This window comes from Macrosteles quadrilineatus, unplaced genomic scaffold (genome assembly GCF_028750875.1).
Source record: "Macrosteles quadrilineatus isolate MER2022 unplaced genomic scaffold, UCM_ALF_1.0 Scaffold_19__1_contigs__length_3004403, whole genome shotgun sequence".
NCBI lineage: Eukaryota > Metazoa > Arthropoda > Insecta > Hemiptera > Cicadellidae > Macrosteles > Macrosteles quadrilineatus.
The window spans coordinates 1,614,457-1,632,307 of NW_026542612.1; the positions used below are offsets into that span (position 1 = coordinate 1,614,457).

Here is a 17,851-nt window from a genome sequence, read left to right on the forward strand (position 1 = left end):
TTACACATGAAACCAAGCCCTTATAAAAATACGTACCGGTAGCAATAATTCTCCTTTAGATTCATATTCATTTTTTGCTTGTACTGAAACTATACAAGTATGTATACAACAAAAACCGTAGCCACTATTTCTTCTCATAGCTACCATAAAAATAGTGACTATACCGCGTGATGACTCATCGTAAAAGCCGAAGGTGAAGGTTAATGTACCGGTTGTGCTCTTTGATGACTAATATGCTCATTTGCTAGTCACACGAGAACTGCCAAAATACTGACCGCAGCTTCATTCATGACTCACATGAGTGTCGAGTATGAGTGTTCGGTATCTCAAACACGATAGTAGTGTGTCCAACCTTGGCCTCGGTTAACGATAACCGTGAACGGACAACAACTTGGGAGACCCAGGCCGCTTCCCCTAGAACCAACAAAGCCTTAAACCATTAGCTAAAACAGTCATGTATTACGCATATTAGTTAATATTTTCCCCCTAAGGATTGTGCATAGTTTTGATCTATTCTTTCAACAATAATTATGACTTCTGGAGTTTTTAATTCAAAAAGTGTAACTCCAACTTTTGCCTATTCTTCTGTTCCTTCGAGGAATTATTTTGTTTTACAATTTACCTCTGAACATTTTAAGCCTAAATTAAACTGGCTTCTACGTGAACATGTCTGACTTATGTTCATATAAAACGTGTTTTTATTAATTTAACTGTGTCTTCTTAATATATTTTGTAGTCTCAACGTGAACTGTTTGTGCCGAGACCTTGGCTGAAACTGAGGACGCGACCGAGACAAACACATTGTAATCTTACTCTTATCTGTTGAATCTCTCGGCTCGCGTTACGTCGCACCCCGACGATATTCTCTTGTTTCTTCGAGGAAACCATCCGTATCATGAATTTTGGCCATATTCACTTCCCCTCCACCATGTAACGAAACTCATTACCGCAAAGCTGACATCGTCTTGTATGAGTGGTTTGTATAGCCTACTGGACAATAGGTGGAAAGACAAATAAGTTAATCATCGTACTCTCCTGGTGCATTACATCTCAGCTGGTTGTGGTAGCGCGGGTGATTGGAGGTAATGACATTACGTCATAGGCTGGTTATCACGCCTCCGTAATCCGCCTTGGGCATTTAACGTAACCTCTATCCATCGGCTTTAGAAAAAAACTATTATGTTCATGCAAGGTGTATTTTTTTTACGCAACCCAAATTACAACCGAGGGTTGTTTAAATATTAAATAAACTAACTCATAATAGTCTAGGCATATTGGAAAAGTTAGCGGAAAGTTTAGGTACAGTCCTACTCATCACTTTTCTTTATGTTTTTTGGGTCGCTGAACACGAATATGAGGTTTGCTGACAGATATTTTGCCCGGAACATTGGTTATTTTGTGAAAAACCTTAAAATTTGGGCACTTTTTTTGGTTTTTCGGGCAAATCTCAGTAAGTATGGGTTTTTGAGAAAATCCTGCTTTGTAAAATTAAAGATGACAAAATTTACAACAAGTTTACTGTATAATGTTTGTTTCTACGACGAACCGTTTCGCCACTAGAGCACACTAAAAAAGGCCAGAAGTACTAAAAATTAAAAACATTGCTAAATGCTGCCGTTTTACATTACGTTTCCATGGAAACAACCCATGTTACGATAATTTTAACTATTTATTCATGATAACAAACTCAATCACACTTAAAAATACCCCCGCCGCAGCAAACCTGCAGACTAAGCGAATTTCCATTTCCCTGATTGGATTTACACTAAAATGTCTCCTTAGAAATTTCACATTTATTCCCTACTTAAATAAAAGTTTAACGAGTACTTAGGTTTACTGCAACAGGGAGGGTAAAAAGGTGTTTTTTGTAAAATGTAATAATTTAGTATGAAATGAATGCATTTTCCAAATTTGATCAAAATATGTTCATAAACAAGCAAACTACAACAGTTGACTTAGTCTCCATAAGAATAACATTGGCATTTTCAATTTACAGATTTTTGGAATTTTCTCCGTAACCATTAGGCGCATAACAACGCTTTAACTTAAACGCTTAAACTTTTTGCTTTTTAAGCTCTACAAAATGGTATGAAAAGAAATTGCTAAATTTTAAGTTTATATGGTCAAAAGTAGGAAAAACCAACTTTTACCCCATAAAACCCCCCATAAATCCCTGTTCCCATAGTCCAATCATGCTGGGCAAAACCAAAAATGAAAATAAACCCTAACCGTTTTACAAAGGTTTTACATTGGGTTTCCATGGAAACAACCCATGGTTCGATAATTTGAACTATTTATTCATGATAATGAACTGAAACACACTTGATAAATCTATGCCAAGATGTATGACTGACTGCTGGAACATTTCCCGTTCCCACAAAACCCCCATTTATTTTCTCAGAACAGGGATGTTGCTGGCCACAGGATTGACTGCTATAGTGGTTGAGAAAAAAAGGATGAAATACATTAAAAGAGTTGTAGATAACTTTTAACTTTGGTAACGTCAAATTCAGACGAGTAGACCGTGTCCAGCCACTTGCCATAATAAATAACGCGATGAAAGTAGAGAATTCTTACCCGTAAACCCCAACACATTGTTTCAACGTATCAGCATCGCTAAGAATTCTGATGAAGAACTAAAACACTTCTTGTCCTTCTTATGGAGAAAATTCCAAAAATCTGTAAATTTAAAATGCTCTTGTTATTCTTATGGAGACTAAGTAAACTGTTGTAGTTTGCTTGTTTATGAACATATTTTGATCAAATTTGGAAAATGCATTAATTTCATACTAAATTATTACATTTTACAAAAACACCTTTTTACCCTCCCTGTTGCAGTAAACCTAAGTACTCGTTAAACTTTTATTTAAATAGGGAATAAATGTGATATTTCTAAGGAGACATTTTAGTGTAAATCCAATCAGGGAAATGGAAATTCGCTTAGTCTGCAGGTTTGCTGCGGAGGGGGTATTTTAAAGTGTGTTTCAGTTTGTTATCATGAATAAATAGTTAAAACTAGGTGGCGTTCGCAGACGCTTCCACAAAATTGAGCGGAGTCATCAGTGCATATTGCCAAAGTCCCTCTCCATTATTTTAGGCTTCAACATTATTTTTACCAACAATTTCAAATAAAAAACAATAATTGTTGTAGAGATACATTTTAGAGTGATTAAAATAGTTTAAAAAAATAGATCTTAGTAAAACCTCTAGTTTATTTACTTTTTCTCAAACAGGGTAGTACAGTTCCAGCTAGCTAGTGATAACAGAATTTAACCCAAAACGTTTTGGCTTCTACCATTTTGCTAACTGATAACTACATAACAGTTTAACTTAATGTGATGATAAGTATCAATGAAAACACAAAATAAACAGCATTCTTTTAAAAACCTTCAGAAAAAAAACAACAATAACCAGCCAATTAGATGAATATATTTTGTGAAACAATTGAACATGGATTAAATATAATATGAATTTGATTGATTGGAAAGCTAATTTCAATAAAGTGAACATTTCAAAATACAGCAATACTAAAATTTTTTTATAAAAGTGATTCTAAACGTTGATCTTCGACTTGTTTCTTTATCCAGACCGAGCTTTTGTTAATGCTCATAAGCCGTTCTTTGGTAAATCCTGGGTCGAAAAGTAGCCCATCAATCGTTCGGACGCGGCTCACTGCAACGTATGTTAACCCAGCACTAAATTCCCTTGGCCCAATATCAATAACTGCTTGGTCCAGGGTCATGCCTTGAGATTTGTGGATTGTGAGAGAATAGGCAAGTGTCAAAGGAAATTGTTTTCGGGTACATTTTATGCCTCGTTTTACAAACTTGGTTACAACAGGGACAATCGGTACCACATTATTGTATAATGTGGGTCCTCTATAATTACTAAACTCAACTAATACACATAAAGGCTGCATTTCCAAATGTGATAGGCCATCTTCACGTTCGTATACAATATCTTGAACAGTGCCAACAGCACCATTTACTAAGCCTGCATCAGTCCATAAGTTGTGGCGTAACATTACTTTACAACCTTTGGCTAATCTGAGGGTGTTTTCAAGAGCTTGACATTCATCAGAACTCGCTGTTGCGGCTATTAAAGGTTTGTTTATGGCACGAATGAATGCCACAGGACTTTGTAGCTTAGCCAATTCCTTAAGGTTGTAAGTAGCCACATCTTCTTTTCTTGCCATGATACGAACAGCGTTGCAAAAGTCAGCGATCTTTTCGGTGTTTTTCGATATGAATCTTGAAGAAAAGAACTTGTAATCTTCCTCTGTAATTTTTCCATGAGCAATGTTATTAAGAACATCACGAAAATGACTTTGTTCTTCACCAGCTTGACGCATGATAGTTTTTAGTTGAAAAACTTATTGGATGTGCTCGTATACAAAACGTCCATGTGTATACCACTGGTTTGAAAGATCAGCTGGCATGAATAGAGCTCGATCTTGCACCGGTAGTAACTGCGCCATATCACCACATAGATACACAATAAGACCACCAAACACTTCATCTTGGTCTTCAGGTTTGGCTTGACGTAAGCGTTTGTCGATCATTGCTAGTAGCTTCTGCCCACACATAGATATTTCATCGCAAACTACGACACGGACGTTTTCGAACAAAATTTGAAGATTTCGTTCATTTTCACCCTGTAGCTCATTAAAATTTCGGATATTTAGTCTTAGTGCTGAGTGAATTGTTTGGCCATTAACATTTGAAGCAGCACAACCAGTTGGTGCTAATATGAGAACACTACCGTCACCATAGGTCGATTCCGTTGTTTTGATAATCTCATTTATAACTACAGACTTCCCAACACCAGCGGGTCCTATAATCAAGCTTCTTTTTATATTTGTTTGGCCATTCAGTTGCTGTTTCAATTGATCAATTATTTGTTGTTGTTCTTGATTCAACAAAACTTCAGAACTATTAGCCCGTACTCTTCCTAGCTGAGTAGCTTTACTTACATGTTTAACAAAATTTAAATTGTCATGTATATTGTCATATGCAGAAATACGCTCAAACCAATCATAGTCCCGATCAACTTCTCTTTCACCTGGATGGACGTGTTCGGCTACCACATTATGAGGAACTGCAGCTGCTTCCATCCAAGGAATTCGATCAATTTCTGGATTAACCACCTCGACTTCATCATCGTCATCAGCAACACCATCGAAATCCCACAATTCTACATCAAGATGTTCATACGTTTCTTTCCAAGTACTGTGAGTTTTTGCTTCGATAATTTCTCTGAACGCAGACACAACTAGCACTTTTTGCATATAGTACAATTCATCATGTTCTTCAGAAATTCCAAGCGTGACTTTGGGTAGGACTTGAACAATGCGTGGCTGTCGGTAGTAAGTTAGTCTTTCCACCCTACTATTCGTGTTACATGAGCTAGTGAACTGATATAGTGTCATATTTTCAGCAAGACGAGGTCGATTCTGATATTTTGAAAAAGTTGACGATCCGTGATCACCATTTTCATTCAGGACTACAAATTCTTCTTTTGATATGTACAATGTGATAAACTGGCGTGAAGAATGATACAATGCTTTTCCTGTCAACAATCGCATAACCTCACAAGCAGATATATCTCTTTGGCCAATTAATTTCATTAATGTACGTTGAAGAGCAATGGTCGCGTAGTTTGTAGGCTCAGATGTCTGCAATAATTCAGAGAAAATATCACGGAAAGATTGGGAAGTCGGCTCACTTTTGGAAGCGTATTTAGCCAAGTAGTTGACTACCATCTGAAGTGAAGTAACCACCTTACAGTCAGTATTGGCGCGCCAGACATGTGCCACAAATGGATTGTAATCATTGATTAATTCGTCATTTCTCTTTGGAGTGTACACCCAATCACCATTCTCGTTTTTCTCAAGATGAGACTCTTCTTCTATACTTTTTGGGTAACCAAATCGACAGGTAAAGCCACCACCATTCTTTTTCTGACAATAAATAGAATGCTGTGTGTGACGTTGAACACGATTTAATAATTGTGCCTTTTTCTCCACGTCACAAAACTCAATTGTTGAACCATATAATCTCGAAGGATGGATTACAGCAGGAGGTTCATTTTGATTAGGATTGACCGCAGATACAAGTTCATCGTAGAATTGTTTGTATGATGATATCTCATTCAAAGTTGCTTGATCAAATAGACGTATATCGGGAGCGTTCTCAATCCAAATCAAGCTATGTACATGTGGACTACCACGATGTTGATACTCAGTTCGATACCAAAAATCTTTCACTTTGAATTTTATATTTAAAATTTCCATGAGTATTTGCACTCGCGCCTCGAAATACTCGTCTGCAATTAGTGGATTGTCATTTAAAGATTTTTGCATGAATCTAGACATTTGGCTTTCATTACTTGTGATTTCTTGAGGAATCTTGAAGTACTTTTGCAAGCATGGCCACCATAGATCAGCAGAACTTAATGTTAGGAATAGGGTGGGTGCACCAAGACTTTCACACATAGATTGAAGTTCATTCCGGCGTTTAAACCAATATGCGTTTGTTCCTCGGATATGGGCACCATATGATAACAGCTTATTTAAAATGCTCGGATTTCTTTCAAATTCAATACGAAGTTGATCTATTGTCATCTCCTTGAGATCTGATTTCTTTGCCATAATCGCTCCGACATTGAGTGCCTCGTGTCTTTGAATTGTGTTTAGACAGAAATATCGGAATCTTTTGTCAGTTGCAAAACGGGAGTCCCTGAAGTGCATCAAATAATTGCACCACTGTTTGAAAGTCAGTTTTACTTGTCTTGTATGATCATTAAAATATGCTTTCCCACGTGGAAATAGATGAGGAAAAGCCATGACGATATATCCAGGAGTACTCGTCTATTGGATTGGGATGTCCAGGTGGCCATTCCAAAACTCGTTTTATTGATTCTTTTTGATTTTGGAAAGCTGTACTGCTTACAGCCGATTCAGTTACCAAACCGTCGTCTAATGAATCATTTAATTCACTGTCGATTTCTATCGTTGGAACTTGTTCCTCAATAGTGCCATCTATTGGTAAATCATTTAATGTGTCCATATCGATATTTATGTCATTGTAAAAGTCGTTGTTGTGTTTCAAAAATATCAAAGCATCAAGTATTTTTTGTCTGCGGACTCTGAATTCCAAAAATCCTTGTGATGTTGGTCTTCGAACAATAACAACGTTCAGAGTATTTGGTGCTCGGGGTAGAAAGTGTGTTATTTCAGACAAATCTTGCGCAATATTTATTACATGGCCGTTATAAAATATCTGTCCACAAGAACGATACTGATACAGCCGAATAACTGGCTGAACTTTGGCAATGAGCATTTGCTCTGCTGGAGTTAAGTCTTGTAGCTGGGGTGGCACATCTCCTGGATCCATGTTGTTAAGATCTGTAAGAACATTTGGGTTTCTTCTGCAAATTGCACACATAAAGTCTTCTTTAAATTCTTGCAACGTTTTTGCTTTACAATTTGTGCAGGTTACATATCCAGAGACTGAAGGGAATGATCAAATTTGTTTGCTAATACCAAATTTCTATTAATGTTCCTGGCGGTGAGATCAGAAGATGAAGCAGTCTGATGGCTACCACTGTTGTGCTGCCTAGTCGTCCGTGTTGATCTTGACAAGTTTGAACCTTTTGAAAATCGCGGCATTTCAAGTACGTTATATAAACTAACCCGATATTGTCCAAAGAAATCTACGTATGCAACACTGGCCAGAGGTAATTCCAAACACGACAAGCAGCAACAACAAACGCTCTGTCGTATACTATACTGCGGTTCTATGAAGAGGTATAGGCCTACATTAAGTAAATTAAGCAGAACGTGAAATCCTAGCATTTCCTTCTGCGACAACCTTATAGGTTGTTTGCAAAATATTTTTAAAGTTTTTTTTTTCAATATAGAATAAGTACCTAAGTAAAATTATTTTTATTGTTCTAAGGTCACATTAACGTTTTAATTAAAAAAAGAACAAGAACAGTCACTGTTTCTCATATCAAAAACAAATCTTATGTGGTAGTTCTGCATGCGACATATTATGGGAATATAACACTTTCACATAATTCTGAACAATCCTCATCACCCTTCATCCTGATAAACTTCCACAATCTACAAATTCAATAGAACACAATATAAACTAAAACACTAATATTTAAGTGAAACTATCATTTGTAAACAAGACAACTTTGTTTACATTAAAACACGTTTTTTGTTCAATTGAAACCGAACTTAATTATTGTTAACATATGTTTTTCACACGTACATTAAAACAATAATGGTGTGGATTATAAACATAAACAAATGACGTCACTATTAAAACACGTGGTTTCGTTGTATTGAAACCCCACTTAACTGTTAGTGTTAGCATAAGGTTTTTAGACAAACATTAGAATATAAACGTTGTGGATCATAAACATAAACAAATTACGTCACTATTAAAACACGTGGTTTCGTTGTATTGAAACCCCACTTAACTGTTAGTGTTAGCATATGGTTTTTAGACGAACATTAGAATATAAACGTTGTGGATCATAAACATAAACAAATTACATCACTATCCCCAAAGTAGTTCGTGTTATTATTTTTATGGAACTGTCAAAAACGTTCAAAACATGTTAGTTTCATTAATACAGGATTCGGGGTAGATGCTGCAGGATCCATGACGTCACACTAGTGGATAGATTCATTGACAAATTCATTACCATATCTCATATGTTTTAGTTTTAGGTAAATAAGCTGGCTGTCAGATTTTAATGGTAAGATTTTAGTACAACTATCCACCACTGTATTGTTGCGCTGTCCGTGCTGCAGCATGGCCTGTTTTTATAGGGGGGCCTTGGCTAGTTACGTCATTTGTTTATGTTTATGATCCATATAACTAAAGCTTCGTGTGGCCGTCTACAGTTCTCGAGCCGCAATGGCGTAGGCCTACTTTGGGCTCTTTTAATAAACAAATAGGCTGTTGTCTACAGCCACAACGATGTTTACAAATGTTAGCAAAATAAAAATAATGAAACACTGAACAAAATACACGTTGGATATAACTTTTTCTGTCGGTGATAAATATCCAATCATGTTTAAACTGAGATCTTAGATTAAAGGAGTAGACATACAGTGTAGGCCTACAATTAATCGCACACTTAAATAATACACAACAAGACGTTTAACAGCACGGCAAATTGAAATTATAGAACAGAAACGGTATTGATCATTAAGAAAACTTCTAACAAAAAGATCGCAACAAAATTCAGAATTAATAGGCCACAAACATTGCCCACACTCCGCACTGCTAGCCTTTACTACTTCTTTCACCATTTTCTATGTCGTGGACATGTTTCCATCCCTTCTCATAGCATTTCAGCATTGCAGGTGCATTGATCTAACTGCTACGAACGGTTTCCAGTTCCCACACTCCACACTGCTCACCTTACTGATTACTTCATCTCTTCTTATGTCGCGGACCTGTTTCCCTCTCTTTTCATATAATTTTAAGAGTGTAGATACCTTAATCTAATGGTCATAAACAGATCCCATACTCCGAACAGCTCACCTTACTACTAACTTCACCACTTTCTACGCCACGGGTCTGTTTCCTTTCCTTCCAATAGCATTTTAGGATTGCAGATACCTTAATCTAATCGTCATAAACAGTTCCCACACTCCGGACAGCTCGCCTTGACTACTTCCTTCACCACTTCCTACATCGTGGACCTGTTTTCCTCCCTTCCCATAGAATTTTAGGAATGCATATACCTTAATCTAATAGTCATAAACAGTTCCCGCACTCCGGACTACTCGCCTTGACTACTTCCTTCACCACTTCCTACGTCGCGGACCTGTTTTCCTCCCTTCCCATAGCATTTTAGGATTTCAGATACCCTAATCTAATCGTCATAAACAGTTTCCACACTCCAGACTGTTCACCTTTACTACTTCCTTGACCTCTTCATACGTCACGAACCTCAAGCTAGTGTCGTCATTTGATTATAGTACCTGGGGACCGATCTTTGCTCGGGGAAAATCATTAGTTCACTCTGAAAGCACCGTAGTATTGGAGATACATAAATCCACACATCTACATCCTACACAATTTCCTACGTCATGGACCTGTTTCCCTCCATTCCATTGCATTTAAAGATTGCAGATACCTTAATCTAATCGTCATAAACAGTTCCCACACTCCGGACTACTCGCCTTGACTACTTCCTTCACCACTTCCTACGTCGCGGACCTGTTTCCCTCCCTTCCCATAGCATTTTAGGATTGCAAATACCTTTATCTAATCGTCATAAACAGTTCCCACACTCCGGACAGCTCACCTTGACTACTTCCTTCATCACTTCCTACGTTGCGGACCTGTTTTCCTCCCTTCCCGTAGCATTTTAGGTTTGCTGATACCATAATCTAATAGTCATAAACATTTCCAACACTCCGGACAACTCGCCTAGACTACTTCCTTCACCACTTCCTACGTCGCGGACCTATTTTCCTCCCTTTCCATAGCATTTTAGAATTGCAAATACCTTAATCTAATCGTCATAAACAGTTCCCACACTCCGGACAGCTCACCTTGACTACTTCCTTCATCACTTCCTACGTCGCGGACCTGTTTTCCTCCCTTCCCGTAGCATTTTAGGTTTGCTGATACCTTAATCTAACTGTCATAAACATTTCCAACACTCCGGACAACTCGCCTAGACTACTTCCTTCAGCACTTCCTACGTCGCGGACCTATTTTCCTCCCTTTCCATAGCATTTTAGGATTGCAAATACCTTAATCTAATCATCATAAACAGTTCCCACGCTCCAGACAGCTCGCCTTGACTACTTCCTTCACCACTTCTTACGTCACGGACCTGTTTCCCTCCCTTCCCATAGCATTTTAGGATTGCCCATACCCTTATCTAATCGCCATAAACAGTTCCCTCACTCCTGACAGCTCGCCTTGACTACTTCCTTCACCACTTCTTACGTCGCGGACCTCTTTCCCTCCCTTCCCATAGCATTTTTGATTGCCCATACCCTTATCTAATCGTCATAATAGTTCCAACACTCCGGACAGCTCGCCTTGACTACTTCCTTCACCACTTCCTACGTCGCGGACCTGTTTCCCTCCCTTCCCATTGCACTTAAAGATTGCAGATACCTTAATCTAATCGTCACAAACAGTTCCCGCACTCCGGACTACTCGCCTTGACTACTTCCTTCACCACTTCCTACGTCGCGGACCTGTTTTCCTCCCTTCCCATAGCATTTTAGGATTGCAGATACCCTAATCTTATCGTCATAAACAGTCCCCACACTCCGGACTGCTCGCATTTACTACTTCCTTCATATCACTTCCTACGTCACGGACCTGTTTCCCTCTATTCCCATAGCATTTTATGATTGCCTTTACTACTTCCTTCACTACTTCCTACGTCACGGACCTGTTTCCTTCCCTTCCCATAGCATTTTAGGATTGCAGATACCTTAATGTATTCGTCATAAACAGATCCTAGACTTCGCACTGCTACCCTTGACTACAATGTATCGAGTAATCTTAAGTATAATCTTTGCTCAATATTAACAAGTGATGTTTTTCCTTTTGTACTGTATTTGTAATTTCCTAGTATACTGTGGGTAGTTGGCTTATTATGAACACATGCTAAAACTTCAAATCTTTTGTTTACTTTTTACTTGTTATTTAATTCAGCCAACATGGTTACCTAGCAACCCATAAGACTAATGTTAAGAAAATGTGATTTTCAGTTTCATTTTTCTACGGATTCCTGAGAGACTTTTTTAACGCCATATAGATGTTGGCACTCACCGATATTGTCTTTATCACCATGCAAAATTTGAAAACGATTGATTCAGCCGTCTAGGAGGAGTTTGCGTATTACGAAATGCATAAAAGTCGACGTATAAGAGCTTCGCTCGCTTCGCTCGCTCCGCTCAAATATCGTAACATGGGTTGTTCCCATGGAAACGTAATGTAAAACGGCAGCATTTAGCAATGTTTTTAATTTTTTGTACTTCTGGCCTTTTTTAGTGTGCTCTAGTGGCGAAACGGTTCGTCGTAGAAACAAACATTATACAGGATACTTGTAGTAAATTTTGTCATCTTTAATTTTACAAAGCAGGATTTTCTAAAAAACCCTTACTTACCGAGATTTGCCTGAAAAACCAAAAAAGTGCCCAAATTTTAAGGTTTTTCACAAAATAACCAATGTTCCGGGCAAAATATCTGTCAGCAAACCTCATATTCATGTTCAGCGACCCAAAAAAACATAAAGAAAAGTGATGATTAGGACTGTACCTAAACTTTCCGCTAACTGTCACTTATATTCCTAATATGCCTAGCCTATAAGTTTGGTATCCATGTTTTTTTTTATGCATTGTTGAATTATTGTTGCCTACTTACACAATTTTGAATACAATTTTAATTAAAAGTCAATACCATAAATTTTACATTTGTATGTAAATGTAGTTTGTTTTTTGTTACCATGGAGACCAATTAATATTTACTTTCAAAACACTCACCTCAGAACTGTGAAAGCCCGTGAGGCAGAGTCCTAGGTCAATATCAAGGCGGGAATAGTTCTATATGCATCCTCGGAGCTGTAGCTTCATTTTTGAGCAATTTGAGCCCAGTCGGTTCAGTAGTTTTTAAGCTTAGCTCATACAAACACACAGACTATGATGATAATTGTTTTGTCCTAGGAAGCTAGGCACAAGCCCGGGATTGATTTTCTCATTACTTCAGGCTAGACATACATAGGGGTTGCGGCATTATCACTTGGATAAAATCCATTTTGGTGATTTGGCGGAATTGGAACCCGGAACCTCAGGGACCGAAGTGCCGTGCTCTAACCACTAGGCCGGCTCGCTTCCCCAGTATGATGATAATAGATTTCTTTTAAATTTTAAGATATCATTCAATCTAAATATCTTAAGAAATGTTTTAGTTAATTTAATGCTTAGAACATTTACGCCAATCTATTTAAGACAGTACAAACTTGTTCTACCTGCGATTGAGCTTCTTGACACACTGAACATCATTGAGACAACACTCATGTAAACATGCTTACACATTCTCCACATTCCTTCCTTATCTATCTGTTATCTGTATCAGTACTTCTCCATCACATTGAGCTAGATTTTAGGTTGGTATTTAGGAGTTTCCAAGCACAACAATTCCAGCTACAATAATTGCACTATTTTGACATCCTTATGTATTTATTTTATGTATTTATTTGCAAGCCTACACTTAGTAATTTTTAATTTTTGTATTTTTTATAGTTGAAAACAATTTATGTTACAACATTTTCTCTGTAAACTCAGTTTTGTTTCCACTGATAGTCTTCTTCAGTGAGCTTTGAGTGAATTTCAAAACAATAAGGTTAACATTAAAGCTAATAAAATAAAAGTAATCTTCTCAGTACGGTAGGTTTGAATACTTGAACAGAACTGGTATTGATCATAAAAATAAACAAATTACATTGCTAGCTCGAATCCTAGGTACTAATAATAGCATTAACATATGGTTTAGACAGTACTATTCAAGCAATGTTAAATAATGTTTATTTTCGGGCCAGAAACATAATTTATTTATGTTTATGATCCATACCAGTTCTGCTAAGTATTCGCGGTATAGTACCTTAATCGTAAACGGAAATGCTAAAGTGATGAATGATATAGTTTCTTTGCCTATGAAGGTAAATAATGAAGAGTAGTGATTCAGTAATTTAAGCTTCTTCTTATTTACTTTTTTGAAGCAATGTATTTAACAATATAATGAATCACATTTGTATTGAGTACCACAGAGAAGTAACAAACCGAGGATGCACTCCATGATACAACAAAGTGGTGTCTAGCACTAGTAATGGTGTCTAGGACAAAGTCCCGCACCGCCCTCCCCCTTGCCATAACGTACAAATGCCTCACCATGCCACCTGTGCAATAGGAATTTCCGCACAGTGCTCGCCGTTCAGAATTTTCCTTGCTCGTCACAAGTATTTCTGCCCCAAAAATACCAAAGCTGAAATCGCACGGTTGTCCCATTAGTGTGTTTCCTCTGTACATTACTTCTCTGTGTAAGTACACATTATACGAGTTAGTTGTTACAGGTGTTTTGTGTTTGGTGAGTCGGTGGCTCAGTCTGTATAGTGAAAAATTCCTCATAATTACCAATTATAATTTAAAAGTAAAGTTCATTCTTGTACTCTTAACTTCTTCATTATTCTACTCACCCCCTGCTTTGTGTGAAACTCCATTACTAACAAGGGAATAGAAATTCTCCTAACTGTGGTTCCACCACACGTAGACACATGCCATTGGGGCTCATGTGGACGCTGGCAAATGCAAGATGAAAATAGGCTCCCACCCTGTGTAAGCAGGTGGAAATTTATTCTTGGGGCTTCAACTAGGGTGTCCTCAATCTGGACTTTACTACCGCACTTATCTCTTAATAAAACATGTACTGTCCATATAAACTTGTAAGTTAAACAGAATATTCTTATTCACCTTCTCTACCTATCTATTATACAGGGTGACACAAAGGAACCGGACGTTTTTTAAACAGCTGTTCCATTGTTGTCGCACGTGGTAGGAAGATTGAAGTTATGTCATTTGCTTCAGTGAGGCTTGCCATTTTTGTTGAAATGGCTCAGTGGACCCTAGACCATTGCGTTTTCGAATACGATACTTTGGTCCGAAAAGGTGAATCCGTCATCAACTCCAGCGGGAATTTAGTCGACATTTTAATATTGAACGCCATGGAACGGTTCCAAGCCGGAACACGCTATTAAGATGGGTTTCAGGGTTCCGAACAACTGGGAATATAACAAGAAAGAAACCACCAGGCCTTGTTAGAACTTCGAGAACACCCAAAAACATCGCCAGAGTGAGAGCAGCATTGAATGAATGTTTCCTAACAAGGTGATCTCGCTTTGGTGACATACCGTGGCCACCAAGATCACATGGTTTGTCCATGTCCACTCGTGATTATATCCTTTGGGGGTTTCTTAAGGAGCGTGTTCATGCTCACAAACCACGCACTCTAGAGGATTTGAAGTTTGCAATCACAGAAGATATCAATGGCATTGAACAAGACCTCCTGACCCGAGTTTCAGATGATTTTCAGATCAGAATGAACATTTGTAGATAAGTATATGGCCGCCATATGCATGACGTCATTTAAAAAAAATGACTGTTTTGTAACAAATGGCAAATGTTTACGTCACTATGTACAGTATTAAAACCATTTTATTCCTTTTAACTACTGTGTACTACTTATTTAAAAAACGTCCGGTTTCTTTGTGTCACCCTGTATAAAAGTCTTCTTATATAAAAAGACTTTATCTTTTATCTTTTCTTTACAAACAACCAAATTGTTGTACTATATATATGATAAGTGACACAAAGTTTAACCTGTGACTCATTCAGTGTCCAGAGATCATGAGGAGATGCTACGTAAGCAGTCTCAGCTACAGAGGGAGATGGACCTCACACGCAAGGAGCTATCAGACAGGGAGACTCAGCTCAACCAGCTGCGCAAGTGTAAGTTCCTTCAAATACCACCAGTGTGCAAACTGTACATTATACTGTAATATGAAAATAATCAACATTACTTCAGTGATGACACGTAAAGAAACGTCTTTACGTGTCTTAAACAAACCAAAAATATGCATGCCAATGCTGATGAAAAGTAATTTCGTGATTGGTTTCGATAACTGGGTACTGGAACCCTAACCAGTCGTAAAAGAGTTAGGAATCAGCCGATGATTAGGTATATTTTGTTCGATAGACTATGTAAAGTCAATTGCCCCTTTAAGATTAATACCACCACACAAACTTACACTAATTGTAGTTTTTTTATGTTGATCAGAAAAAAAATCTAGGGTTAAGTTTGGTCAATGGTATGCCTTTACCTTACACTAATTTTGTTAAACCTTAACAAAAGGAGTTTACACTTAGAAGAAATATTAACTGGGAAGGGATGCTAATTTAACGGTTTTGGCCAAGAACTAAGCTTACCTCAACACACCTTTATTTGCTTTTCATATTCGACGAAGATAATTTCCAAAATTCCAATCAGGGAAGCCTTTTTTTATCACCATTAATCAAAAAACCAAAGCTATTTATATCAGTAAACCAGTATTATTCACTATTATCAGTATTATTTCAGTATTACTATTTTCAGTATTATTATTATTATATATTTAAACCAGTATTTATTCGCAAACAATTATATGTTTGCTGCCTTTAGCAGAGTTTGGAGTTATATTTAAATTATTTATTGAAAATAACATCGACAAAAGCAAACAAAGACAAACAACAAACTGTTTTTACACAAAAGAAATGGTGTATATGATATATGGATATTATATTTTGACAAATAGATAATATATTTACTAAAACCAAGATTTAATCATGTACTAAAAATAATAAATAAGAAGATGATTAATGGTACGATTATTAGAACAGAAGCAATATTGATAATAAATAGATGAGTCACTGGCTCGAAAAATCAATATTTTTATATGGTTTGTAATTTGTTTATGTGTATGACCAATACTGTTTCCATTCTAATGTCCCTGATTGACAGTTAAAATAATTTTTCACCACACTATGATGTTTTTGGGTGTATTACATACGTTAATTGGTGGCTGAAAGTTACGTTTTGCTGGCCATGCCAGCTGTCATCGTAATTTGGGGACCGAGCAGGTTTTTACAGGCCGGGGCCGCAAAATCAGCTGTCCGCTTACTTACTTAAAACATGAATGCATTTTAAATACACAATCAAAATCCATAGCATTGCAATAGAATTGTGTTATTGTCACCGTTGCCTAGCAACTATTTATTTTATTTTTGCTGATTCCTCAAATTATTTCTTCACATAACCTTAAAGTTGTAGTTGTGTTGACTATCAGTGTGCATTATTATAGTGGTGAATAGTGGTAATAGGGTATAGTGTGGTGAAAAATAGCGTTCGTACCATGGACCGAAATGGTTTTGCAGCTCTCGATCGATTTAAGTTCTCGACTTCGTCTCGAACTTAAAAACTATCTCGAGCCGGCAAAACCTCATTTTCGGCCCTAGGTACGAAATATACTATTACCAGCTGTTTACTAATATACTGCATTTAAGTCTAGCTGATATTTTGCCTTTGTTTATGTGTCAATTACTGCTTCCATAAGGATTGCAGTGAAACATTAAGACCCCTGGGGTGGATTTCTGGGAGTATTTGTTAATGCCACATAGATGTTGGCACTCACTGATATTGTCTTATCACCATGCAAAATGTAAAAATAAAGGATTGCTTTATACTCCAGGCAAATTAGATCAAATATAGGGTGTGCTCCCCAAAAAATCGTCTAAAGCTGGAAAGTGTTTTAATACCTTTTGGGGGTCTCAAATAAGACTCCTGTGAGTTTGCGACGGATTCTGACGTCTGCTTAAGTTTTGGGAGTCGAAAAACTATGAAAATTTTGCACTTTTTTCAGTTTTTCGCTTATAACTCCTAAATAGCGAATCCTAAGGAAAATGTTGTTCAAAGGTGTCTTTTAGTGCATTGAATTCCGCGTCGATTGATGTTAAATACGTCAAAATCAGCCAATCAAACCCCCCCCCAAGCTCAATCCACCGCTTTAGCCGCTGTAGCTTTTCAAAGTTGGGATATTTTCATCAACATGGCCAAAAGGTTGATTATTTGACCAGTTTTCGGCTTAAAACTCCTAAACGACGCATGCTATACAAAAATGCACCTGTAGTTAGTTTGGAAAAGACAAAATTCTGCGTATAATGTTTTTTTTATTAATCAACAACGACAATTGATTGTTACCTACTTTG

The 17,851-nt window shown here is 37.3% G+C and overlaps 1 protein-coding gene across 2 annotated transcripts in view; it reads left to right on the plus strand.

Annotated features, from left to right (window-relative positions):
• Positions 1–17,851, plus strand: part of LOC129005327 (shootin-1-like) — a 68,889-nt gene that overhangs the window by 21,943 nt on the left and 29,095 nt on the right. For both annotated transcript variants that reach the window (XM_054434186.1, XM_054434187.1), the window contains one exon: positions 15,446–15,559. In XM_054434186.1, coding sequence (XP_054290161.1) covers positions 15,446–15,559 — 114 coding nt within the window. The remainder of the gene's footprint in view (positions 1–15,445; positions 15,560–17,851) is intronic.